The sequence below is a fragment of the Crinia signifera genome, chromosome 19 (genome assembly GCF_055691185.1).
Source record: "Crinia signifera chromosome 19, ASM5569118v1, whole genome shotgun sequence".
NCBI lineage: Eukaryota > Metazoa > Chordata > Amphibia > Anura > Myobatrachidae > Crinia > Crinia signifera.
In genome coordinates, this window is record NC_139226.1 from 134,432,967 (window position 1) to 134,458,893 (window position 25,927).

The 25,927-nt window shown below is 43.8% G+C and overlaps 1 protein-coding gene across 1 annotated transcript; it reads right to left on the bottom strand.

Annotated features, from left to right (window-relative positions):
- Nucleotides 1-2,918: 2,918 nt before the first annotated feature.
- Nucleotides 2,919-20,211, bottom strand: LOC146041632 (nicotinamide N-methyltransferase-like). Its single transcript, XM_083161567.1, has 3 exons — nucleotides 20,064-20,211; nucleotides 15,579-15,786; nucleotides 2,919-3,345 (listed from the first exon to the last, which is right to left on the bottom strand). Exons 1-3 carry the CDS (start codon nucleotides 20,209-20,211, stop codon nucleotides 2,919-2,921), a joined length of 783 nt encoding a protein of 260 aa, XP_083017693.1.
- Between the last annotated feature and the right edge of the window lie 5,716 nt (nucleotides 20,212-25,927).

Below are 25,927 nucleotides of genomic sequence, written 5' to 3' on the forward strand. Positions count from 1 at the left end.
GTCACATCAGAACTGAACTGGTCCCTAAAAAAATCAGTGTTTGAAATTTTCTTGAAAATTTGAGAATTTGCTATTCATATTTTAAGCCTCCTAGTGTCCAAAAAAATTAAAAGGATGTTGAAATAATGATGGAAACATAAAGTAGACATATGGTCTATGTTAGTTATTAACTATTTTGAGTGGTATGATTATTTGTCTCACAAGCAGAAAATTTAACATTTTGAAAATTGCTAAATTTTCCATTTTTTTACGACATTTTGGTATTTTTCACAAAAAAACACAGACTGTATCGACCCAAATTTACCACTAACTTGAAGTACAATGTGTCACGAGAAAACAATCTCAAAATCACTGGGATAAGTAAAAGCAAAAAAAAGTTATCCCCACTTAAGTGATACCTGTCAGATTTGAAAAAAAGGGCTCTGTCAGGAACGCAAAAACAGGCTGCGGCGGGAAGGGGTTAAAATGTTTAAATATACAAATGTATATATTTGTGTTCATCCTCTCTTGAAGTCCAGTGCGGAACATTGTAATAGATATATGAATATGGAAATATCAAATCTATTTGCGGCATTATGATATTTGTCGAACAGCACTGGTATCCATTAACCAAACATGTCTATAGGAAAGTGATTTTCATGAAAGATGTTTTTATGTTTTTATATAATTTTTTTATATAATTTTTATTTTATATGCTATTACTCGCTATGGCATGCGGGATTCCTTCATTTATTTAAAGATAAAAGTGATAGCGCATTTTTATATTCCAATAGCTGACATTCTTTGAATGGCCACAGGTGCTGCTTAATGAATGTGTCCATGCGTGTTATAATGAGGGATCTGACTGATGCTAGGCCAGCCCTCTGATGAAGTCCGTTGATGATGAAACGCGTTGGAGAGTGGCCTAGCATCGATCATTTTAGCTATGATGTGCAAACAGTTGCCAGGTTCCCATGAAAATCAGTTGTTAGTGTAGGACTTGCAGTGAAATGGGGTCCCTTGGCGATGGGCTGCAAGCTTAAATGCATTGATCAATTCATGAACTAAAACCCCATTATTATATGTACACACTGATTCCACCGAACCCTCAAAAGACTTCCTCCCACAAGAAAAGGTCACCAATCAAGTACACAGTTGGTGAGAGGATAGTGTTTCCGACACTCATTTGCAGTAATTCCATGGCTTAGTTCAGAACTTAAAATTGCCTATATGAAATACTGTGTAGTCAAGAACCTACAGTATAAGTTACAAAGCTGGGCTATAGAAATACAAGGCAGCATGATTAAATATAACTATAAAGCAAGAATACCTAGAGCGGTACTTGTGATTTTGAGATCGGGTCGGAAAAATCGCATTGTATGCAGCCAAATTGCATGCGATGCGATGGACGCGATTTTCAATAGGATTCAATATTAAAATGGTCCTGTTCATTACCCCACTATCCAAGTGGGTATAGAGTTGATTTTGGTACTCTTTACCTAGAACGGCGCCCATCGCGGTGATCGCGACATCGCGGGCAGTACATAAACGGCCGCGACGCGATGCCCGCGATCACCGCGATTTTCCCATAGGGAACAATGTTAAAAAGCCTGATTGACCGCGATTTTGCATTCAATGCCTCAATGCCCGCGATTTTCACATAGAAATCAATGTTAAATGGGCTACAGAGCCCAAATAGGCAGAATTAACCCTTAAATGTCCCCCCAATTTTTGTACGCCACCCCACGATCCACGCCAACCCGAAGCGTGGCGAGCGTAGCGAGCCCGCGAGGGGCGGCGGTACGCGTCCTCCGACCTTTTCATGCCCTACTATCCACGTCGGCGTGGAGTTGAGAATAGAATAGTGTGGCGAGCGTAGCGAGCCACCGAGCCCGAAGCGTGGCGAGCGCAGCGAGCCCCGCGAGGGGACGCGGATACCTTCACAGGTAAACGCGTCCCCTCGCGGGCTTCACAGGTGTCCGCTTTTCGCCACGGATACCTGTGAAGCCCGCGAGGGGACGCGTATAACTGTGAAGGTATCCGCGTCCCCTCGCGGGGCTCGCTGCGCTCGCCACGCTTCGGGCTCGGTGGCTCGCTGCGCTCGCCACACTATTCTATTCTCAACTCCACGCCGACGTGGATAGTAGGGCATGAAAAGGTCGGAGGACGCGTACCGCCGCCCCTCGCGGGCTCGCTGCGCTCGCCACGCTTCGGGTTGGCGTGGATCGTGGGGTGGCGTACAAAAATTGGGGTGACATTTAAGGGTTAATTGTGCCTATTTGGGCTCTGTAGCCCATTTAACATTGATTCCTATGTGAAAATCGCGGGCATTGAGGCATTTTAAAGTAAAATCGCGGTCAATCAGGCTTTTTAACATTGTTCCCTATGGGAAAATCGCGGTGATTTTTATGTACCCGCGATTTACCCGCGATGACCGCGATGACCGCGATTTTTTACCCCCGACGCCCGCGATTCTAATCGCGGGCGCCGTTCTAGGTAAAGAGTACCTTGATTTTATATAGCGTGGTGAGCGCAGCGAGCCACTGAGCCCGAAGCGTGGCGAGCGTAGCGTGCCCCGCGAGGGGACGCGGAATACATTTTAAGTAATCCGCGTACCCTCGCTATGATTCGGGCTTGGTGGCTCGCTGCGCTCGCCACGCTATATAAAATCAACTCTATACCCACTTGGATAGTGGGGTAATGAACAGGACCATTTTAACATTGAATCCTATGGAAAATCGCATCTATCGCATCGCATGCGATTCGGTCGCGATGCGATGCGATTTTGCCGAAAATCACGTCGCATCGCATCTGATTGTATGCCTGCATACAATCAAATAATCGGGCGCCCAGATATTACACAAGTACCCCTAGAGTAGATCAGTTGTTATTAGGAAGCATTTGAAGGAATCATCCAGACAATGGCCTCCACCCACATCCTATATATCCCCCTTAACAGCTGATAGAACCATCAGCTGTTTATAATCTGTGAGATCGCTCTCTACCTTTCTATCAAGTAACTCACAGGATCTTATTAGAAATCCTTCATCTGTGAGGGTCTTTTGTAAAAAACTTTCACCGTAATTCAATGCATGCAGCCTATGGTCACCAGCAGTGTAATATGTGGCATTTAAGGTACCAATTACAATAAAGTATCCCCCAGGTTTAAGCAGCTTTGACATCTTCCTCAGGTTTCTGATGTAATCTTCTTGGTCCTGACTAACCACATCCAGCATCACCCCAGTCACTAGACAGTCGGCTTGTGGTAACACCACAGGGTCTGTGAGATTCTCTTTGCTAAGGTCACATTTCATAATGCGTGTAATTGTCTCCTTGAACTTTTCTTCCTTTTCTTGTTCTTCAGCACTAAAAAGAAAAATGACTGTAAAGAACACAATATGTCCAAGTGTCCTCGCAGAATTTCTATACTTTTGCCACACAATAAATCATCTCAGAGAGCAGGGACTCGTAAGTATCAATTACTTTTGTGAAGCAGTAGAGTGATCTCTGCTTTCTTAGGTGTTCTTAATGTGTAAGAGATCTTACTTTTCTCAATTGTTACAGATGTGTCTTCATTCTTGTTGCATTCATATGTCATATAGCACAACTGGCTTGTTGCAGAGCTGACCCTAACCAATTTAATGCCCTAGGCAAGCTATTGTCTGGTGCCCCCTAGCATCACTGCTAGATGCACCTCTATTCTGGAGCCCTGTGCCAGCAAGAACGTTGGTGTCTCCAACCTTCATATTTTTAAAAGATATACTGCACACATTTGGTGAACAAAGGTAGTGTAGTCTTGGATAGGTCCTAGGGAACTACAGGGGGATCCAGTATACATACCAGAATTCAGGATGCTGGCAGTCAGAATACCAATGCTGGTCAGAAGTCCGGTGCCGGGATCCCTATAAATCCCTAAGTGCACATGTAGAGATCAGAATAGTTTCTTACCTGGGTGTAAGAGGGGACTGGCGCTGGTTGCACAGCCTGGTCTCCACCATTCAGGGTCCCCTCCACTGACCAGGACATATACAACCACCATTCAGGGTCCCCTCCACTGATCCTGGTACATGTACAAAACAGTTGACATGCGCCAGGCATTGCACATTTACCAGGCCCTGCATTGGCTGCAGCCCATAGAAGCCAGCTATGGCTGCACACAGTGGCATAACTATAAATTTTGCTTTCTCCTGCCAAAAAGTTTGTGAAGCCCCCCCCATGGTTGCAGCGTTTTTCCCCAGCGTGTGACGTGATGACATCACACGCATAACGGAGAAGCTGAAGCAGGAGAGAGGAAGAGAGACCGGCTGCTTCCCTCGGCTCCAACGCATCCCAGGCTGCCCTAGCACGCCCATCCGCCCGCCCATCCTGTACACAGTAGCCAATAGCTGGCTCTGTGTACAGTCAATTGAATCAGTGGGGGGATTTGTCGTCTCTGCCATGGCCGCACTTGCGCTGTGGCTGACTTGCCTCCAGTGCTCAGCCAGTGGGCAGCGGCAGGCAGCAGCATGGCAGCGCGTCGAGCTGGTGCCGGCGCCCACATAGACCCCGCTGCGGCTTGCTCCCCCAAGTGGCAGCTGGGGCTGTCTTACAGTAGTTACGCCACTGGCTCCACGATAAGGCAGGCAGTGGCTTCCTAAAAGTCTCTGCTTTTCGCAGCCCAAACTGGCTGTCCCAGAAGGAGGGAACACCTTCCAATGGGACTTCCTGTCATGTGGGTGACTGGCAGGTAGACTGGCCAGTGCAATCTCACAGACGGCATCTGGCTTCTTTAACGCTGAGCTGGGTGTTGGCTTTTTATTGGGGGCTACAGTCTTGTCGCCCATAGGTAAAATCCACCACTGCCAGGGAAGGGATTTGTTGTTCCCCTGCTACTACTTTTAATGAACTAATACTACTAAATTAAAAAATAAATAAAAATTAGGTACTTGTTTCCTAGCACGGCCACAATCTTCTTGGTCGTGTGCCTTAACTTTAAGGCACACGATGCCCACGATGGACCCGATTTTCTTTCAAATCAGGTCCATTTTACCGGCAAATGGAAAATCGGGTCCATCGCGTCGGTCGTGTGCCTTTAATAAGGCACACGACGCGACCGACGCGATGGACCCGATTCTCCATAGGCTTCAATGGTTTTTTTTGAAAAATATTTTTATTCAATTTTCTCGAATAAATAACAGGCAAATTAACATTACATCACATTTACATGTGGTGGGGAAACATACCACCCGGTTTACAGGTAAGTGTTAACATATTTTTCTATTCACATGTCCCGACGGGAAAGGAGAGAGTTCTTTGATCCTTTTCGTCTCCGCTGTGTTTGGAGAGATGACAGGTAATTGTTGGTCAGCCAGCTGACCTTTAATTCAATTGCGGTTTCCTGCATCGGATTGGGATATGGGTCCATTCCTTAGGGATCATGCTTATGATTTAATTTAACCGTATGGTACAAAGAATGTATCTAATCTTTAACTATAACAAAAATAACAACAGAGGGTAAAAGGGGGGGGGAGGGAAGAGAGGGGGGGTAGGGGGGGGGGGGGGTTGGTGTAGAGAGTGCGTTACCCGGGGTTGTTTTTCCTGCTGTGCTTTATCATGTCTAAATGTCTCTTATAATTACTTAAGCTTTTTGAGGGGCGTAGGTGTATAATCATCGGCAGTTTCAGTGTGTGATTGACCATAATGGGGCTATATCGGTTAATGTTTATTTGGGTTCAGGCCATATGTATGTCTAATGTCTCCAGGATTTTGTTCTGAGTGGCCAGAGGTTTAGACCGGATATAAGGTTCCCACTTTCTCAGAAAGGAAGTTGAGATAGAGTGTGAGGAATGGATGGAATTGTACCTGTCAAAAGACATGTAGCCATTCAACATTTCCTCCACCTCTGAGATGCTGGGTTTGTGATTGTTGATCCAGGACTTTAGGATCACCTTTTTCGCCACTGTGAACAAAATCGTTAGGAATGGTATAAGTTGGCTTTTGTTTGCCTCTAGTTGCCATGCATCAAAATTGAGAAATAGTATCGGTACTTGAAGGAGGCTAAGTTTCAGAGACAGGTTGTTGTCCAGGTAATACAGTATTTTATTCCAGAACTTTTTTATGTTCCCGCAGGTCCAGAAATTGTGGAAAAAGGATGCCGAGTGGTACCCACATTTCAAACATCTTCCTGTCTCTGCGGGATCAAAGTAGCTGCGCTGTTTCTGTGATAAGAATGCTCTATGTATGAATTTGTAGTGTGTTTCTTGCATAGTTGCTGATTGAAGGGTTTTCATCGAGATCTCATAGTATTTATATATATCATCTATTTGGACCTGTGGGATGTCTTTTCTCCATGATGTTATGGTTTTTTCCTGCAGCTCTAATAAATCTTTTTTCTGCAACTCTGAGTATATGAGTTTTATTTTAAAGGAGTCATTCTGGAGTTTCGAGACCCACGAATGGAGTATTGAATGGGAAGAGGCTATCATATTTTGGATGGGGAGTGACGAGGCGAAGTGTTGTAATTGGATAATCTGGAATAAGGCATTACTGGGCAAACCGTATTTCTGCTGAAGGTGGGAGAATGGGAGGACTTTGCCACCCGGGTCAAAAACCTGGGATACCAGTTTCAGGCCTTTATTTTCTATTCTGTTAAAGATGGGGCTGTTTACCCCTGGTGGGAATAATGGGTTGCCACATATGGGGATCCACTCTGTCGCTTTTGGGTCTAAATCGGTTTTGGAGCACACAATGTGCCAGGCCTTGTGTATATCCTGGAACAATGGGTTCTTATAGATTTGGGTTGGGATTTGTTTTTCTGCTAGATGCATTAATGCTCTGGGTGAGTAAGGGTATAAAATGGCTTTGTCCAATTCATATAGAGAGAAAAAGTCTGCTTCCTGTAACCACCCCATTGCAAAGCGGGCCAGTAGGGAGCATGAATAGTTTTGAATATCCGGAAGACCTAGTCCTCCATTAGTTTTGGATAACTTTAGCTTTTCTGCTGATATCCTCGGTTTTTTCCCGTTCCATATGAATTTGGAACAAGCCTGTGTCAGTTTTTTAATGTCTGTAGGTAGTATTTTGGTTGGGAGCATCTGCATTGGGTACATTATTCTGGGGAAAATAACTGATTTTACTACCTCCACCCTACCCAAAAGGGACAATGGGAGGGAGGTCCAGTCCTGAAGAGTTTTTATAATTTTTTCTATAGTTGGGGGGAAATTTTTTTTGTACAGGTCATTTAGTTTGCTGGGAATTTGGATGCCGAGGTATTTTATGTGTGACTTTTGGATTTTAATTGAGTGTAGGGAGTCTGTGGGTGCAAAGGATGGGGGTGGGCCTGTCAGGGGTAATAATTCGGATTTCTCTATATTGACCTTGTACCCTGAAAAGCTGCCGAAATCCTGTAGCATCTTAAATATCAATGGAATGGAGTGCTGCGGATGTGACAAAAATAAGAGCATGTCATCCGCGAATAAAGATACGCGGAGATCTATTTGGCGGATTTTAATTCCTTGGAATTCAGGAGATTCTCTCAGGGATATAGCAAGCGGTTCCAGAGCTATTGCAAATAACAATGGGGAGAGGGGGCATCCCTGCCTTGTCCCCCTCAAGATGGGAAAAGGTTCCGACAGCTCGCCATTGCATACGATCCTAGAAGACGCTCCCTCATACATCGTTGAGATTAAGTCTATAAAGGTCTCTGGGAAAGCAAAACATCTCAATGTATGGTGCAGGTGGTCCCAGTGTACCATGTCGAAGGCCTTCTCAGCGTCCAAAGATAGGATTGCCTTCGGGTCCTGCGACACGGCACACTGGGACTCCTGAATTGCTGCCAATACTCGTCTTATGTTGACTACTGAGTTTCGCCCCATAACAAATCCCGTTTGGTCTATGTGAATCAGTTTGGGGAGGATTATTTTGAGTCTTTCGGCTAGTATTTTCATGAGTAATTTGTAATCTATGTTCAATAGTGAGATTGGCCTGTATGAGCTTGGTAGGGATAGATCTCTGCCTGGCTTTGGGAGCACTCTGAGGGTGGCTGCGTTGAAATGTCTGGGTAAAGTCCTAGAAGAGAGAATGGAGTTGAAAACCTTAGTGAGTACTGGAATTAGTTTAGCCGACAATAATTTATAGTACTCTGGAGTTAGGCCATCTGGGCCGGGAGCCTTGCCTAATTTAAGAGTAGAGATGGCCCATGCTACCTCTTGTTGTGTTATAGGTTGGGCGAGAGTATGAGTCCGTTTCGGAGAGTTTGGGTGTGTTGAGGCCATCCCAGAATTTATTTGAATTTTCTTGACTGGAGTTGGGTTTGGAATATAACTCTGTATAGTAATCGCAAAGCACTTTAGCTGTTTGGGTAGTGGATGTCGATAATGTGTTATCTTTTTTGCGCAGTGGTCTTATTGTTGCCGGGGCTCTTTGTCCCTGAAGGAGGGAGGATAGGAGTTTGCTAGATTTATTCCCGAACCTATGAAATCTAGCTCGTTTAGTGTGTGTATATATTGACTCTGTTTTCTCTATCAGGCTTTCATAAGTTCCCTTTTCTTTCAAGTATGTGGCCCTTGAGGCTGGAGAGGGGGCCGCCCTAAAGTCTCTGAAGGCGTCTCCTAATCTTAGTTGGGCTTGTAAGAAGTCCCTTTTTACTGTTTTTTTTTTGATGTGCCGTCTGAGAGATTATTTCCCCTCTGATTGTGGCTTTTGAGGCCTGCCAGAACAGCAGGGGGTCTGCCCTCTCCGTCTCTGCATTGTCTGTGGAGTAGTTATCCCAAGCTAATTTGACTGTATTTCTCAGATGAACAGAGGTCGCTAAGGTGTAGGGGCACCTCCATGTTGTGGTTGTGTGGTTTTTCTTGTTAAAATGAATTTTCATATAAACTACTGCGTGATCTGAGATCACTATTGGGGAGATTTCTATGTGTTCTATTTTGGGCAGCAGGTAGTGTGATAGGAGAATGTAGTCAATTCGTGACATTCTGCCTGTGGATGCGGATAGACAAGTGTAATTTTGGTCTGTAGGGTGTAGTACCCTCCATGCATCCAGCAGTTGTAGTTGTTCGCAGAATTTGGGTATACCAAACTTCGGGAGTTTACGTGTGTTGGTGGGGTGGGCTTGTCTGTCTAATATATTTGATGATACAAGATTCATGTCTCCGCAAATGATGAGTGGGACATGTAGGTAAGGGGTCAATATCTTAATCAACTGTCTGAAGAAAGGGTTAGAGTACTGGTTGGGGGCATAAACATTTATACATACAAATTCTTGCTGTTCGTATTTCATTATGCATAACACAAATCTGCCTTGAGGATCAGATATAACTTTAGTCACTTCTATGTCAATATTACTTTTAACCAGTATTACCACACCCCTCGCCTTTGAGGTGTACGAGGAGGATGCTAATAGCTTCCACTTTAACATATTAAGTTTTAGTACCTCCTGGGGCATTAAATGCGTTTCTTGTATACATACTAGATCGATATGCAGCTTATTTAAATGAACAAGCATTCTTTTTCTTTTAATTGGGGAGTTAATCCCTCCCACATTCCAGCTCGCTATATTAAGAGCCATAGCCCAAACTCAGCAATTTTATCCATAAGTACAGCAGTTTGAACATAAACCAACATCAATACCTTTGTCATTAGGTGGTCACACACTCTGGTGAGGGGAGGGTGGATTGGGACAGAGGGGGTGGGAAGATTTGGGTATGGAAAGAAGAACAAAATTAAATCAATATCTAGCCATATTGGCGTGCTTCCGTGGAAGAAAAGGTGAGATGGGCCCATCTCACTTCGCATCAATTTCTTGTAGGCTCCTTCGCCCACCAGCTCACTTAATAACAATAACTAAGTATATGTCTCTTAGTATAAAATAGTTTTACAACCTTGTCTTGCCATATGTCCCAACTTTTCAAGGGGACTGATTAGAGTTAAATGACACTCATTTTATTTTATGATGGTGTCTTTGGTGTGACTGCTTTGCAGGATGGAGATAGGTTGCCTCTGCTTCAGGTAGTCTTATTCATATAGAGTCCGCTCATGCAATCCTATCTGTGCATTATTCACAATCCGACATGTGGTTACTGTGTTGATCTTGGGAGTGTTCCTCTAGCAGAAACCTTTCCGCGTCTTTAGCCGACATGAAATCTTTGTAATTAGCTCCGTCATAGATCCTGAGTTTTGCAGGATACATTAATGCAAACTTGCGTTCCAGTTTTATTAGGTGGGAGCACACTGGCGAGAATTCCTTTCTTTGTCTGGTTAGTTCCGCAGTGTAGTCCTGGAAAATAAGTATGCGGTGGCCCTCCCATGTGAGGTCTCTGTGCCTGCGTGACATTGTCCATATTAATTCCTTGTGGAGGAAGTTAAGTGTTTTAAATATGACCGTTCTGGGCCTTGCGCCCTCTTGTGGCCGCAATGGGCCTAGTCTGTGGGCACGTTCGATCACCATATCAGAACACCTGTCCTGTATATTGAGTAATTCAGGTAGCTTGTTTTTAATAAACTGGAAGAGATCATTCCCCTTCAGTGATTCTGGGAGTCCCACTATTTTCAGGTTCAGCCTCCTGGATCTGTTTTCTAAGTCTTGGACTTTATTATACAAGTACAGTAAGTCCTTTGAATGCTGCTTGACTGTGGGTTTTAATTCTGCCACATCTTGAAAGCATTCTCCCACTCTGAACTCTGTCTCCCCTACCCGTTGTTGCAACTGTGCTAGTTGCTTATTAATATTGTTAGTCTGCTCTTGCAGCAAGGGGGCTATTGCAGCCCTGATGGCGCTGACCATATCGCCATATGTAACTGGGTCTTCTGCGCGTAATGGTACCTTGCTTTCCGGGGTTGGGGAGGCAGATAGCGGGTCCTCTGTCCCGATGTCAAGCACTGGGAAGGTGGCAGACTTGGAGTGCTGCTGTGCGGGGGATAGCTTCGCGCCCTATGCCCGCGTGAGGTCTGCGGTCGCCGCCATCTTGGATGTGGCAGGCGCTGCCGGTTTCGTTTTCGTTGCACGGTTTCTGGTGCCGGGCATCTCCGCTGCGGGTCTTTCCATGCGTGCTGGGGTGTCACTGGGTGCCGGGGGTTCAGAGGCGGTTGTTTCTGGAGGCTATGATAGCCGTGATAAGTGTTCGCGAGCTGGTCTGGCAGCGGAGCTCTTTCTCAGGCTGCTTCACATGCCGCTGCCGGAACCGGACAGGCTTCAATGCTAAAAATATTTTAACATTGAAGCCTATGGAGAAATCGCGTCCATCGGGTCCATCGCGTCGGTCGCGTCGTGTGCCTTAACATGGCACACGACGCGACCGACGCGATGGACCCGATTTCTCCATAGGCTTCAATGTTAAAATATTTTTAACATTGAAATCGCGTCGGTCGTGTCGGTCTTGTGCCATTATAATGGCACAAGATAAGATGGACTTGATTAAGTCCATCTTCACATAGTAATCAATGGGAAAGAGGCCAATATGGGCCATTTCTCATTGTATATGGCCCCGTCATGCCCCCACATTGTAAACGCCACCCCACTATTGACGCCAACCCGAAGCGTGGCGAGCGCAGCGAGCCCGCGAGGGGCGGCGGTGCGCGTCCTCCGACCTTTTCATACCCCTACTATCCACGTCGGCGTGGAGTTGAGAATAGAATAGTGTGGCGAGCGCAGCGAGCCACCGAGCCCGAAGCATGGCGAGAGCGCAGCGAGCCCCGCGAGGGGACGTGGATACCTTCACAGGTATCCGCGTCCCCTCGCGGGCTTCACAGGTATCCGCGTCCCCTCGCGGGGCTCGCTGCGCTCGCCACGCTTCGGGCTCGGTGGCTCGCTGCGCTCGCCACACTATTCTATTCTCAACTCCACGCCGACGTGGATAGTAGGGGTATGAAAAGGTCGGAGGACGCGCACCGCCGCCCCTTGCGGGCTTGCTGCGCTCGCCACGCTTCGGGTTAGCGTCAATCGTGTTGTGGCGTTACCAATGAGTGGCCATTTTAACTATCAGGGGTGCTGAAATTGGGGTCTGGGGGCTATTTTACATTGAATCCTATGTAAAATCGGGTCCCAGGGACCATTTTACATTGGATCCAATGTAAAAATCGTATCGCATCGGTCGCATCGCATGCGACCAAATCGCATGCGATGCGACCGACGCGATTTTTCCGACACGACCATCCCGATGCTAATCGGTGTGGCCGTGCTAGGAAACAAGTACCAAAAATTAAAATTCAATGGGGCTCGAGCTCTTATATATTGTTTACAGATTAACATATGTTATTGATGGTCCTCCCAATATATTAAGCGTAATGGTATTTTGTATAAGATGTTACTCACACATCCACAGTTTTTATAATGCTAGTAGCAGGAGCCCGGGATCCGGGTCCCGATGTCTGCAGTGTCCTCTGCTCTTGGCTATTGCCAATGGTGGGGGTGGCTGGTTGTCAGACCACTGGTTTAATGTGCTGCTGGTCGCACAAGTGGCACAGCTTCAAATTCCAGACACCGCGCAACCGCCAGCACGACCTGGCCAGAGATCAGGTGTTTCAGCTCAATACTGGAGAAGCAGTTGCGTCTGTGAGTACTGTGTGCATATGTTCATCTGGAAACAATATATAAGAGCTCTAGCCCCATTGACTTATAGCCACTTTAAGGCAAGATTATCATACGTGTTCAGACTCTCTATTTTATTATTTTTATGTTTTTGTGTTTATATGCATGCGTTTATGAACTATGATGCTGTTTTGAATAAATTTCTATAAATCTTTATCAAATTGGTTTCTTAGTGTACGCCTAGCACCTTACAGTATTATTCTTGTTCTTTAGTATATTGGAGGGCGGCATCCCCCCACCATGTGGCTGCTGGTGTACACAGCACACAACTACTACCCCTAGCGCTCCAGACTCATTGTCAGCTGCGCTGACAGTTCTTCTCTTGTGGCACCGCCGCAGCAGCGACCCGGGGCCCTCACAAGGGCGGTCCGGGCACTTCCGACCGGCGGTGTCCGGACAGGCAGGCACACGTCCGCCCGGCGCGCGCCCGGCCAGCTGATTTTAGATTAAGGCTTGCTGGGGGCCTGGTCCAACGGCAGAGGCCGATTGGCCAGTGCATCCCTTTTAAGGTAGCTGGCCCAGAACAGCCCCGCCACTATATTGTTCCCTCTAGAGGGCCTGTTGCTCTCTGCTGTCCCGGTCCAACTTGCCCCATTTGATTCTCAGCCGTCTTGCAGCCGTGGTTCAGCCGTGGTCCAGCTGCCTTCTTGCTGTGGTCATTCTCCATTCCTGGTCCGGATCCATCTTGGTCAGCGATATTCTCATCTGGTCCTGCCAAGTCACTCCTGGCGGGCACATTATCATCTTGTGCTGCCGGAGGGTCCGGTCTGGTCACGTAAGTGCTCCAGTGGAGCCTGGTTCTTTACCTTTCATTTCTGCAGACAAGCTGACCATTATCGTTACTCGTTTTTGTTATTGTCTCTGCCCAGCTCTCTGGGGCTCGGAGAGGCTCACGTTAGTGGGTTCACGCCCGTTTTGGGGTACCGATATTTTAAGTGTACCATTTTGTGTAGGCGTGTATTTTGTTTGGTGGCACCCCTTTATTATTTGCTCCGGTGTCTGTGACTTGGTCACGCTCTCCGTCCTTTGCCTGGTGCCGTTAGTTAGGCTGTTTAGTTCAGGTAGACCCTATTAGTTAGATCCTCCCTTTGGTCCAGTCCCTGACAGTCGCCGTGGGTTTGTCACATCTTAAAACCTGGTTGCATCGAGGTTGGAGCGGGCTTAACTCGCTCCTTCGAACGCGGCGACTAAAGGAGAAGGCTAGTACTCTACAGCCTGCGGTCACCTGCCTGGGACGGAGTTAGCATAGGGCTTCGCCGTGGCCGTTCTAAACAGCGGTCCCGGCTGAGGGCTCAGCCCAACACTACCATTGCTTACACCCACGCACGTTACACTAATTGTGTTAAAATGCATTTTGTTGCATAATTTTGGAGTGATGTTGGCAGTGACAGACCCCAACATTAATCCCAGGGGGCTTCAACAGCAAGATAAAGTTCTCTCTACACCATTCAAGAAAGCGAGGCAGCACCAGCATATAGAATACCACTTGGCCAGGTACCTGTAACACATTCCTGCATTTGGACATTTCACATACTGTATGTTTATTCCAGTCAAGTGAATAAGATGTGTGTTTAACATTGTGGTCTCTCAGACATTATGGGAAGTAGTTGATGGTGGGTTCTGACTGTTGGAAAGTCCCATACAATAAGAATCACGGACTGTTTTCTTTCCGCTTGCCTGCAATTCGATAGGTGGAATTTAATGTTCTGACTGTTGAGTGGCCAAAAGTGGGCATGTCGGTGAAAAAGTCACACTTCTTTCTGTCTAAACAGATCCAACTTGTTTTAAAGTCGGATTTGCTTTGTCGAACACCACCTTTCTGACAGCATTGAATATGCAGTGGGTACTATTACCCTGTCGGAAATAGCTCCCAACAATGAATACCCCTGTCATGATCCGGGAAACTAAACAATAATGTTTACCTTGTATTTGCCATCTCAGAATGTCTCAGTGTGTTAGGCCTGGATTCCATTCGACGTACAGTGTCTGTCTGCATCCAGTCTCCAGTGTATTGCTAAAATGCAGATTGTCACCTCAACTCTTCCAGTGTCAGCGTCTGGTCTCCTGCAGTCTCCGGAGCCGCTGCCATTGCTTCATGTCACCATCATCACAGTAGGCCACAGCGACACCATTAACAAACATACTTTCACTCCACAGGCTGGTCTGGGCAAGGCCATCTTGGCAGAAGTCACCCAATCCTCGCCTCGCCAGCATGCTTCCAGCCTAATTGCTTAACCAATGCCCTTCCACCTGTGGGGATAAGTATGCTGTGAAAACTGATGCAAATCATAAGTGCTTCAATCGTCTTCACTGCAGATGGATGTGTGCTTCCGCTCTCCAGGATTCCAGCTCCTGTGCTAGCCATCCATATCGTAAAGAGACCAGCATCTATTATGACTTGTTCGTATGCTTCAGCATTTCTTCAATATAGAGTATATTCAGTGCTATCATCAATTGTTCATCCAACATCAATTCTTCAGTTCTTCAGTTCTTCAATTCTTCAGCTGCACCAATGATTGTTCATCCAACATCTATTCTTCAATACGTCAGCATATACTCTTCAGCTATACCATCAATTCTTTGTTCAACCTCGATTCACAGTCTTGCATCATCTATTCTTCAGTACCACAGTTGAACAATGCTGATAATTCGTTCAACATCAGTACCAGAGAGTCCTCATTGTGTATGTCTAAGCATCCTCTGAGGGCGATTAGGTTTATGTATTCATCTACCCTTACATCTGAGGCCTCCCAGGGTCAGCCTAAACCCTCAGGCTTGACAACATCCCCCCCCCCCTATGTCCAATGACCCACAGGTTCTTAATGGCAAGACTAGAGCAACAACCTATGAGGACACATCTGTATATGCACAATTGGAACCGTAGGATCTGGATGAATTCCAGCCACAACATGGGAAAATGAACTATTATCATCTCCAAAACAAACCTATATCAATTATCTTTAATGTTACGTTATTATAATAATTTCAGGTGACTTATACTTTATGTTCTCACATGATTAGAATCATATTTTACCTGATACCTGCCAACTCGGTAACGATCTTAGATGCATGAGTCCAATCAAATGCCCCTGTGTGTGTGTTCACCCATTTGTTGAGTTCCATGATACAGGAGTCTGTTGGTTTTAGTATTGTGATCTCCTTAAAATATTCACAGGCTCCAAAGAGATGGTGAACTAATGGTCCCATACTGATGTCAATCAAAGTGTCTCCTTTAATACGGCCTGTGAGGAAAGACCCAGATGTAATATTCTATATAGTTATAGTGTGTCAGCTGTAAAGAAAGATAATGTGTGTCCCAGCATTGGCCACATACTGAATACAGGGATTTCATGATGTACGTTTCATGGTATATAATAGTGAGTATAATAATTTCCGGGCATACCACTCAAGGGGTTAATAGTAAGTTATATTAATAGTAACATATTTACATAGTTAATGAGGTTGAAAAAAGATACCAGTCCATCAAGTTCAACCTATATTGGATCTCCTGCATTCCCTATCTCCTGTGGTCTCTATTTCTAAATGATCCAGATGAAGCAACCACCACTACTATACATATTAATTAACATTTGTAACCCTGGATACTCTTATTCACTAAAAATGTGTCTAACCCCTTCTTAAACATATCAATTGAGCCTACTATCACAACTTTCTCTGGCAGAGTATTCCATATCTTACCTGTCCTTACTGTATTTGTGTATAGTGATCATATCTCCCCTTAGACGCCACTTTTCTAAAATAAACATGCCAAAATTGGCTAGATTTTCCTCATAACGCGATGACGCACTACCTATCCTGGCTAGCCTTTCCCCATAGCCCGATGTAACCATACCTAACCTTACTAGCCTTTCCTCATAGCCCAATGTAACCATACCTAACCTGGCTAGCCTTTCCTTATAACTCAATGAATCCATACCTAACCTGGCTAGCCTTTAATTATAACTCAATGAATCCATACCTAACCTGGCTAGCCTTTCCCCATAGCCCGATGTAACCATACCTAACCTGGCTAGCCTTTCATCATAGCTCAATGACTCCATACCTAATCTGGCAAGCCTTTTATCATAACTCAATGACTCCATACCTTACCTGGCTAGCCTTTTCTCGTAACTCAACAGCTGGAGTTTTTAGTTTAGAAAGTATGTCAAAAATACAAATTATATATATATGAAAAACTCTTAACTTTTATTATTGCGATCATTTTTATAGTTAAAACTCTGGCAGGTGAGGCAGTGCCTCACCTGGCTACCTTTTCTGCACATCTCTTATCAAAACTCAGCGAATCTCCAGCAGTATATACTGCTGCACACGTGTATAATGCTGGCATGTACCCCATGGCTCATATATTGTGTGCAAATCTGGCTCTGGTACTCCTCAGCCACTTACCTCACTGCACGTCCCTGTAACTCAATGACTCCATGCCTAACCTTGCAAGCCTTTCCAGTTTGTTGCCCTTCTCTAAACCCTTTCTAGTTCCAAGATATCTCTTTTTATGTAGTGGTGCCCAGAACTGTACAATGTATTCAAGATGAGGCCCTACCAATAATTTATATAGTGGTAAGATTACATTGTCTTCCCTCGCCTCTATGCCCCTTTTTATGCATGCTGATACTTGTCAAGCTACTGCTTGACACTGAGCACTGCAGTTACTGTAAGTTTATTGTCAATGAGCACCCCCCCTATTCCTTCTCCATTAAAGATTTTCCTTCATTTTCCCCATTTAATTTGTAGATTGCCTGCTTATTTTTGACCCCTAAATGCATAACCTTACATTTATCTATGGTAAACCTCATCCAGTTTATTCAAGTCCCTCTGTAGAGAAACTACATCCTGATCTGATTTTATTACTTTACATAGCTTGGTGTCACCTGCAAAATGGAAACTTTGCTCACTAAACCATTGCCAAGGTCATTAATAAATATATTCACAAGAAGTGGCCACAGCATGGAACCTTGAGGTACACCACATAAAACCTTTTTGAAATAATTTGAAAATGTTCTATTCACCACAACTCACCACATCTACTGCAATGACATGGTCTAAGATCCAACTCACTTTCTCATAGGAGCTAATTAGATTAGTTTGACATGACCAAACCTTCACAACTCCATGCTGATTCCCACTAGTATACTTTTGCACACCAAGCAGTGGCGAGGACATCTGCTTAGACTGGTGGAGAGGTGGATTCCTACCTATAGGTGATGGTGATGTCAGACACAATAAATACATTTAAGAAAAGGTTGGACTTGATGATAATAATATTCAGGGCTATAATCAGCCCATTATGGTTTAGTGAAGGGAGTAGTGGGCATAACTATGCCAACAAAACTGACAAATTAAAAAATTAAGCAAAGTATAGAATCATAGGATGAAATGTAATATGGTAACTTTTTTTTTAGACAACTGACAAAATTGCACCATTTCGCACCAGGGATCCTGGTTCACCCAACTTCACTGTAGTGGCACCAGGGCTCCTTCTACTGCTCACTGGTGCTGACAGTGCAGGGCTCCTCTCACTGTCACCGAAAGTAACAGCACTGCAGGGCAGGCACTTCAATTGCACTGCTAATGATGGGCACAGGACAGTGGCACAACCACTGCCTGCACATCAGTATATTGTACAAAATGAAAAGGGACATGAGATTGCCCCCCGAGCCACTGGGCCCTATAGCAATTGCATCCCCTGTACCCTCTATAATTATGCCACAGCTGCACACACACACACACACACACACACACACACACCCACTCCCATTTCTTCATATGTACTGTCTCTGTATGTCTCTCATACACAGAAACACTCCAATTTCCCCTTTTCATTCTCTCTCTCACACTCTATTTCCCATTTCCATCTATCCTTTCTCTCTTTTTCTCTTTCACACACACAAATGCTCTCTCTTATTTGCCCCAATTCTCTCTCTCCTGGCTGCACATTTTCCGCCTCTTTTTCTCTCCCACTTATTCCTTCTGTATCTCTCCTTCCCTCCATGACATTTGCAGTGCTGAGTAAGTCTAGAGTTATTTGGCGCTTGCGAACAGGGGGGAATCCATTCAATGGTAAGTCAGGGGCAAACGCAGGATTTTCAGAAGGGGGTTTCCAGAGGGGCGGAGCAAAGCACGGAGATGGACACTTAGGTGACCCAGTATATGCCGGGTCAGTTAAAGTATTATAGATAGACCAAAGGTATATAAATAATAATAATAAATGTATATATATATATAAATATATATACATAACAGCAGTGCAGACCCCTGGGCATAGCAATGTATTGGGGCCCCTACCGATCCTCCAGCAGTAGGGGTGGGGGAAGCTTTGATGTCCCGTGGGTGGTAGGGGGTATTATATCAACCTCTCTGCATGTAGGGCCTGGATCAGTAATTTCCACTTATTACACCTTTACTGCCCAGATGGTGGGAGATGGGGTGGGAGAAGAGGGCATTGGGCTGAATGAAGGGGATCTGATACATAACTTCCAGGGTGGTAGAGGATGTTTAATATGCAGAGGAGGGTTGTATAGTGGAGTGGGCTTATTATTCATAATTTTTTGGTGGGAGGACAGCTTGCTTGACTGCAGATATCTCCAGTTCCCAGAACTAGATTTCTTAGCTTTTAATGGAATTTAAAACTAGAGCATCCCACCTACTAAATGTTATTGGGAACTAGAGGATCAGAGTTTAGGAGGCAGAGCAATCTGCCCACGAATATATAAAACTACATACCAGGTGTGTGGAGCTGGAGCAGTAACCAGCTGCTGGAAGGCTGATATCTCTAGTTCTGGGTGGAGTAGAGACCAGCTTCTAGTGTCGCTCAAAGGGGGAGAGTCCCAGCTTCTGGAATATACCCTCAGAAAAACTCTAAGTCAGATAGAACCTGAAATATCTTACTGGGAAGAGCAATTAACAGACTTGGATGGGGACCACTGCTTTGAAGTCAGATATCTCCGGTTCCCCAGGGCCGATTTTTTAAATTCTTGTACCCATGGAAAGAGGGGGCCCTCAGCTTTCAGACTAGCACCCTCAGATTCCAGGGGGTTTTCTGGGTACTCAGAAACCCCCCCTGCGTGCGCAACTGTAAGTGATTAAAAAATGGATTCCCCCCTGTGTGCACAGCTGCGAACGCATTTGCAGCTGTGCACATGGGCAGGATTTCACTCAGGTGGGGTGTTGTGGGGTGGCCTTTACCTGCCTGCTGGGCTCTGGAAACTCGCAGGCCAGCCAGCATGTCTCAATTGAGCCCTATATAATTTGTGGCGTTGCTCTGATAACTTTAGCTGCAGACGAACGTTTCACCTGTTCCCAGTTACACAGAGCTGAAGAGCACTGTAGTTACTCTGTACACTATAACAGCAACTTGTTAAGCTACAATAACCATGCTACTGTTTATATATATATATATATATATATATATATATATATATATATATATATATATATATATATATATATATATATATATATATATATATAGCTAAGGAAACAATTTATACTGAATACGCACCTGTTGCTAATGCTCTGTGCATCGTCTCCATAATAAACACCACTGTCTCATCTCTGAACACACTTTCTGCTTCAAAATAAGAGTCCAGGTAGCCCCTGGAATCCATCCCGTGCACATGGTAAAGCTTCAGGGCAGGTTTGGCTTCCATCCTCTTGTCTTCTGTCACACGGTGCAGGACGTTACTCTGATCTGTAGCTGTAGCCTTCTCTTTATATGTAGTGTGACATGTCTGGATCTTCTCTTTATATATACCTTATGAGTCATTCACTCTCATTACAAAGTTTTCATACTCAGCTGACAATGATTGTATCACTTTTGGCATAACTATGATAAATATGTAACCTAATCAGGTGCTAATGTTAAGCTGGGTATACAGGTGATGTGTGTGTGTGTGTACCCAACAACTTCATGGACATTAGATTCCGGCATCAGTGAATACACTCTTCCCACTGCACAACATTATATCTTGTACAATTTTAAGTTTAGTGTTGCCATTATTTGTGAGTGTGTTTGGGCTGTGGGAGCTTTGCCAGACTGGGACATGAAATGCAGCAGATGGGGTCAAAGCTTAAGGGGTGTGACCAACCAACAGAGCGGGTATGACCAACCACTAAAGAGAGACATGGTCAACTATTAAAGAGGACATCTTTGGCATGCAAATAATAAGGCACCTTTGTATATTATTATAAGAAATGATTGAGAGTAATAAGCAGGTATATCTCCACTTTGCTTCTCCTGTCCAGCATCTTGCTTGCATCTGACACTGGATGAGATAGCGCTGTGGTGTCCCTGCTATTTAGAAATAGGGATAAACCCAGTATGCATCCTGGACTCCCTGTTACCAAGTATTGCAGGGAGACGCACAGGTATGCACTGGCTGAGAGTGCACAGCAAGATGTACATTCTAAATGAGGAAAGTAAATACTTGTGGACAGCTAGCGCTGTGTTAGATGTCTGGCTGATAGGCTGTGTGGGTAGCTAATGCAATGCCGAATGTCCAGCTGAAAGACTGAGCTGTTTACTGGGTCCTTTTCAAATAAGACTCTGGTTCCCTTATAGAATGTCTATTGATGCATGGCCATCTCCATGTAGCTGGCAGCAGAAATGACGTACGTTTCGCTGTTAGCTTGGTTACATGATTGGTAATCTGAAAGAGCTGCATTCTTACTCTTACTCTAAGTATGTGATTTGATCAATATATGAGAATAGGCAAATGGTTTGACCAATTTCTTGTGATAATGAATGTTAGTGGTGATGTGACTATCATGAAATAATTGAACATTATTGTTTGGTTGTTGTTCTGAAACATAGATTTTGAAAATAGTGAAGGTGATACTAGTTAACAGTGTCACTCTGTGGTGAGTATAGTGACAAAAAGGATTAGAAAAGCTAAGATAAAATTGGGGGTGATGTGTGTGACTAGTATCAAATTGGTAAGTTGAAAAAGAAAGTTCGGATTTGTGAGACGTACAAGTGATGAGCATGTTCTAGTAAGGATGGTATGACATATCGGGAAGATGATACGTTTAATAAGTATGTTGAAAGTGATATTATTGGGTGAACATATAAAGCCTTATTATAAATTATTTTGCTAGAAGGCAGATAAGCCGGTCTTAAGAACCTCTTTAGGTAACAGCCTTTGTTGGGTAATTATCAAAAAGAAAAAAAAAATATTAGTAAAAAAAGTATTCCAAAACATAAAAAAATAGGTAACAGCGCTAAAACACCAGTATTAAAAAGCTAACAAATTTAGTATTAAATTATGAATACAAGATAAAAAAATGATGATAAAATAAACCTAGAACTTATCAAATGAAATATAGCATAGGTAGGAGTATTATTGTAATATATTGCAGATTAATCACGTTTGATCCTAAGGAATTCTCCATTTGGCATGTGATGCTTTGTGTGTGTGGGTTAAGAACCGGTGCTATGTAGGACACTATTTGTGGAAGCTGATTTACTGAATATTTCTCTTGCCAGCATATTCTTCTCATCCCTGGTCTAATAAGGTCTAATAAGGAAATACTCTCATATACTCTCATATCTGATTTCAACTGTAAAAAAAAAGGTTGAGTTCATTGGTATTGATAGTTTGTCCAATACTGCCCTGGTGTAATCCAAAATCACCATTAAGTCATTTATGTATTGCATCCAATTGCATCCAATTTATAATGTGTTGCGTGTGATGTTCCCGATCCTCATTGAAGAGGATCTTTTCCTCCCACCAGCCCCCAAAAACGTTTGCATACGGTATGTATGCTGCCGCCATCGCTGTCCCTCTTTCTTGTATGTAAAAGGGGTTGTTGAGTATGAAATAAGCATACTGTGTAAAATAAATTCTGCTAAATATCTCTGATTATCAAGAATAAATATTATTGGATACAATAAAATGGTCCATTTAAGCTGCAATGGTTCCAATTGAAGCAATGACAAAAGTGTAATTAATGAGTAATGAGTAAAGGAGTGGATTGTATTGTATTCAGCTGACATTGGTTCAGGTGCGCCCGTACTGATTGGGCGTTCCGAATGCCTAGCGCATGACCGAGTGGTGTCCGCAAAGCAATACTTGCTTATGAAGACCGCATATTTCCTGCCTTTTTGTTCGTGTGCAGTCGTTGTGCTGTCCGAATGCACGCCTACCAGAATTAGTGCACTCCCTTATGTACGCCCATGTTTACGCCCAGTTTAGGCCACTTTGAAACTACGCCCCTGTGTACTTCCGAATGACGCCCATATTACGCCCATATTTCCCGAGTGAATGCGGTGCACATTTCTGTACGGTATTAGTGAGAACGAGTACGGAGACCTTGCGTGGCACATGTGCATAGCGTTGCCCACGCATGCGCAGACGGCTAAAAAACGCCATCCGAAAGAATTCGGAAAATTACGCATCAACCAGAAAAAGGCCCAAAGTTATCGTAATTATATAGCAAAAAATTACTACCGACTGTATTATTGATTAAATAACTTCTGCAGTATGATCTACATATATGAATTATAAAAATAAAGGTCTACAGGTCTGTTGTCCACTATTTAATTACAATTAAAGCATTCTAATTTATGGTAGCTGGTGACATCATATATTCAGTTTGGTAGTTATTCTTGATCAATTTCTTGCCTTAATCTAAGAGGGAAATTTGTGTCTCGATGTAATAATTGTCCCCCTTTTTTTCCTAACAAAGAAGGAATTAGCTACCCATTATTGTTACTCTTTTCCAATCAGATACATATATTTAATATGATTTTAAGAAATGTAATGATGTACCTCACCTCTGAATCTGCCAGGTTCTTTTAGAGGTAATTTAAGATAAAAATGATGTTAAAACTCATGTCATGCTTATACTTGTAAGAATTATTTGACAATGGCTATATAATAATTGCGGTAATTATTTGACAATGACTATATAATAATTGAGGTCAGTTAAAGTCCATATAATATTTATTTTATACAAAAAAAAGATATACCCAGCGCACAGAGTCCTTGAACTTTCACAGAAGTATCCAAAGTATGTCCATCAATGAGTGCAACCACTCTCAAAGATCATTACCAATGATCAATAGGAGTACATGTAGAGAACAAAAAATAGAGAGAAATGCACCAATGAGCATAGTTGAATAGTAATTTACTAAAACTGCTCACATACATTGAGGTAAAAATATATAAGCTTGTCAGATCACAGCATGACATCAGATGTTACACAGCACAAACATATGCAACAGACGACTTCACATCAGACCATTGAAGCCACGGCCAACGCGTTTTGTCATGGGAGGACTTTCCTCTGACGAAGTCCTCCTATGATGAAACGCGTTGGAATTGGCTTCACTGGTCTGATGTGAAGTCCTCTGTTGCATCCTCCAGTGAGGTTAGACGGGGATGGTCCACTGCACAAGACTGGGAATTGTGTAGTATTGATAGTACCAAATGCGGCCCCCTCTTGATTGATTAACTGCTACTGTAACAAGTAGTTTAGTAGACATTCAGGGGTGTGCTACCACAGACAAAAGGTTCAGACTGTTATACAAAGGAGAAAGAGTAGCTTGTCTTATGGTGGTGCACCATTTATAATAATGAGACATAAAAACTAGCTTTTATTAATTGGTTCGGTTAAAAGTCTGCGAAATATAACAAACAAACATGTAACATGAATACAAGCAGTGCTATTTTTCAGCAGGAACCAGCAGGAACTCAGTTCCTGAACCTCTAAATAAATATGACATCATCAGGAACTAAAAATGTATTTCCCATAAGATAAGTTTTATTTTAAAGTCACCTGTGACTGCCTTTGTTTATAAATACAATATAAACATCTATCTCTCCCTCCCTCTCTTTATTATATATATAATTTTTTATTTAATTGATCCACCCCCAGACCTGGAGTTCCTGCACCTATTTTTCCAGAAAAATAGTACTGAATACAAGTGAGACACAAGTGTGATTTTAAAATGGCTCGTGCGGCTTCTCACGCTAATGATCTTTATCAATGTAATTCCTGACACAGATAAAAATTCCCTCTGTTATCCAAATGGGTCTAAAGGGGACTGTGTCTTTATTTCAGATAGTGATTGTGAACTGTAACAGTAACCATGCAGCTCCGTTTATTTTTTACTCTATTAGTGGAGGGAGTAGGTACCCGTATCGCTGGAGTAGTTACATGCACGGTTTCCCAGCACCGCAAATAGCAGATGTAATGCAGGTAAATTGCAGAGTGGCTATGTGCCTACCGAGTGCAATTCCTGTATACTGCGATTTGCCGGCATGAGAAAGAATTTTTACTGTTTAAACCAGCGTCTCTATGCGGTGTTGCCGCTGCCGCTAATCACAGACTCTCCCCGTGGGGACGAGCTCATGTATTGCCGGCTAGCGTGCATCCACCTCACACCCAGTGCCGTTGGTATTACACACAGCGGTTAGCTGGGGTGATAGGCAATCTGGTGTCTAAGTACATTAGAGTCCTGAAAAGGACTAGTAAATACAGTCACAAATAATCACAAAGTGTTAGTGAGAGCACGTCCGCACGGCCTGGTCAGCCGGCGTACGCTTCGCAGGTCTTCTTCAGGGCAACCCGTGTGGTCACCCAGGACAGGTTAATATTGCTTAAGCTCCATTTGAACTAACCCATGGGGGTCCACCTCCTGATTGATGGTGCCGCCCATGTTACAATTGATTGTGGAGTGTTATATTAACATTCTCTTCATACCGTAATTATCAATAATTGTATAGCTGGATTAATTGGCTTTAGTTGTGTGTCCCCTGCTTATTGTCAGGGTTAAATTGCCTATGTGTGTCGGGAGTGTTATTCCCTGTAGCGTAATTACATAGTAATCCATCAATTAGGATTATATCATTGTTGGCGGGGCTCTGTGTTTCTACATCTGATACCAGCAGATTCATTTGATTCTCCCTCAATTTCATCTATACATTGACGGTGACTGGTTGGACCAGCATTGGGCATATTACATCTGTATAGTTGATGCGTATGATCGTTGTGGGGATTGATATTTATCACATCCCCTTGTATATGTGTGTAAGAGATCCAGTCGCATCGCTAGTAGGGATGGTTTATTACTGGGAATTCTGGTTTTGTGTTACTATTCAGTTATTTGCTTTCATCTAGCAGTTCTTGAGTCTCTATAGAAGTGGTGTCGGCGCTAGTTGGTGTCGACTTGAGAAAGGTATTGAGATCGGGGTCAGCGTTGGATCGTTCTTTGAGGTCAATATTACGATTTCATCCCAGGTATTATGCTGGTCCTTTGATCCATTATCTCTGAGTACTGAATTTGATTTGTATATCACCGTATATTTTTGATTTTTATGAGGATTGGCATATTTCCATGTGTGTATACATCTGAGACCCAAT

Bases quoted from the DNA above. Each gene is read 5' to 3' on its own strand.
- LOC146041632 (XM_083161567.1), bottom strand. From the start codon at position 20,211: ATGGAAGCCAAACCTGCCCTGAAGCTTTACCATGTGCACGGGATGGAT. The intron at 15,787-20,063 runs GTGCGTATTCAG...CTTTCCTCACAG, and splicing joins GCACAGAGCATTAGCAACAG to GCCGTATTAAAGGAGACACT. The intron at 3,346-15,578 runs GTAAAATATGAT...TTTTCTTTTTAG, and splicing joins ACCGAGTTGGCAGGTATCAG to TGCTGAAGAACAAGAAAAGG.